General features: G+C 38.2%; 1 protein-coding gene across 1 annotated transcript in view; it reads right to left on the bottom strand.

The window, feature by feature from the left end:
- cemip (cell migration inducing hyaluronidase 1) overlaps positions 1-2587 on the bottom strand; it is a 213119-nt gene that overhangs the window by 77624 nt on the left and 132908 nt on the right. Inside the window, exon 13 of the mRNA XM_016665182.1 lies at positions 1122-1250. Within this exon, the coding sequence (XP_016520668.1) occupies positions 1122-1250 (129 nt within the window). The remainder of the gene's footprint in view (positions 1-1121; positions 1251-2587) is intronic.

The following is a 2587-nucleotide window of genomic DNA, read 5'->3' as shown; positions in this document are numbered from 1 at the left end:
CACACACACACACACACACACACACACACACACACACACACACACACACACACACACGTGCCACTCTATTTACCACCCTTCTTGTGAGGACCGTGGCTCTTTTACAGCTATATGCCTCCTTTTAAGGGAGCAATGGCAGTTATTTCACCCTATGTTGCTTCCACTGGTAATGCTACTTTTACGTGTATTTCTACTACTGCTGTTCCATCACCAGGACAACAAGACCAGCTCTGTCCTGTGGCAGAATTGAAAATTATAGTATAATTTTCAACTTTTTAGCTAATATTGGCTTTTGCATGGGGTTTTTAACTCAGCATAAATTATGTTACTGTAGGTCAAAACACAAGTGCTAGCCTAGATGTGATTACGAGTATTTATGCTACTTTTAGCCTGTATTCAATTTTTACCTTATAAACTGCTGTGACCCCTACAGTTTAGCTTTGTAAGCACCGTTCTACACCAATTTCCAATACTCTTGTTAGGTTCTGTGTTTTGAGTTTGAGTTTCTTCCTGTCTAGTCCTGTTTTCCCCTGAGTCTCTGTGCTGTCTTGATTGATCCCAGCTGTGTCTCGTTCCTGTGATTACCCTCCCAGTGTATTTAGTCCCAGCTGTTGTCTGTGTTCCTCGTCAATTGTTCGTGGTTTGCACCATTGGTTGTACGTCTGTCTCCTGTTGCTGCTCATGCTGGTTCCTCGTTGTCTTCCCAGCTACTTGTGTTTTTGGATTCTGTCTTGTGGATTATTATCATTAAACATTATTTCTACATGACATCTTGGGCCTGCCGGCGTTCTATCTCACCACTCGCCTAACCAAATCATGACAACTCTCTGTGTGGGATTTTTGCTTTTTTCAAAAGTTTTTACTTCTCTACAACAATTTTCTACTGTAATATCCCATTTAGGCCTTTTACAGGTTTATGGTTTGTCTGGTGCTTCTGCCCATTTCTTATATTTCTGCAAGTCCTCTTCAGTTGCCTTCAAACACATTTTCACTTTTCACCAAAAGCATTCAGCAAACAGCATTCACACTGTATTTTCACAGGAAATGCAAATTTTCCGGTTTGAATTGAATTGAAGTTTTAACATCACTGTTCCCCACAATAGTCTATCCTTCAGGCTTACCCTGTAGTTGGAGTGGGCTCTGTTGTTGGTAAACTGTCCCATGGGTGTGTGTTCAGTGTGTCCAGGAGAGTAAAGACCCTCTGAAGCACCAGTGGGTACATGATGGAAAATAAACCAGAAACCTGTTTCCTAAGGTTGCAAATTTAGAAAGGAAAAAAAAAATGCTGTTAAGGTTATTCTATATTTAACAGAAATCACAATCAACAGCACAGACAACTTGTTTCTGTGAGGTATACATAACAGGGTTTCCCCCAGTGTATTATAAGCCTGGCGGCCCGCCATGCTTTACTAGCCCCCCCCCTCGAGGCTAAGCGTTGCTTGTTTAAGTTTTTAGGAAAATAATTATTTAAAAAGAAAAAAATATATATTTTTTTTTAAGCCGGTGTTCTGTTTATCTGCTACCCGTAAATCCATCCTACCTTGTGGTAATGCACATGCGCATATCGATGCTACGTCACATTCTGCTTACTCAGCAGATTTCTTATAAATATGTCCTACCTGTGGAAGTTTTGTTTCATGTGTTTTATTTCATCGCAGATTTCAGTAAGTTTTATTTAATTTATTTTATACTTGGCTTTCATTAAGCTGCTGTATCACTTCATGTTTTTAGTTTACATGATAGGCAGCTTGCAAATATATTTATAAATGGCTTTAAGTTTGCCGTCTGCAATGTCGTTAAACAAGTTATTGTCGGTTAATCAGGACAAAATACGTTGTTTTGTGGGCTCCTATACTTGAAAATATTTTATTTTAATAACACTCTTTATTACTAAACCTTGCTAAATAGATGTTGGTAGCGATACTATGTGAGACTGAAGCTGTGTAATGGCGGTGTAATATTGGTGTACACCGTGTTCCAATATCACAAAATATCACTTATTAAGCAAGTGATATTTTCTCAGATTTTCTTAAATAGTCAATGCAAATGATGGTCAGTATAATTTTCAAGTCATTAACTATTACAGTATAAATGAAATTTTACTGAAAGCTCCCAATGAGAACAGTATTTTTTTCAAAACTAAAAAACTCAAAATGCACTGTTCCAAATTATTATGCACAGCAGATTTTCTAAACATTTTATGGATTATAAAGAACTGCAAACGGTCATTCTTTAAATGTGCAGCATTATGTGGTCACAGGTACTAAAATCAAAATCTATTTCAATCAAAAACATCTTAACAGACAGTTACATGTTAACATAGGACCCCTTCTGTCATATCACCTGCACAATTCTTGCATCCATTGAACTGGTGAGTTTGTGGATAGTTTCTGCTTTAATTTCTTTGCAGGATGTCAGAATACCTTCCCAGAGCTGCTGTTTTGATATGAACTGCATCCCACCCTCAGATGTTCTGCTTGAGGAAACTCCAAAGGTTCTCAATAGGTCAGAGGTCAGAGGAGGATGGTGACCAGACCATGAGTTTCTCCCCTTTTACACCCATAACAGCCAATAACACAGAGGTATT

Source organism: Poecilia formosa, unplaced genomic scaffold, assembly GCF_000485575.1.
Source record: "Poecilia formosa unplaced genomic scaffold, Poecilia_formosa-5.1.2 Scaffold554, whole genome shotgun sequence".
In the NCBI taxonomy this organism is placed as follows: Eukaryota; Metazoa; Chordata; class Actinopteri; order Cyprinodontiformes; family Poeciliidae; genus Poecilia; species Poecilia formosa.
Note: the sequence above shows the minus strand (reverse complement) of the source record. Positions and strands in the feature narration are given on the sequence as shown.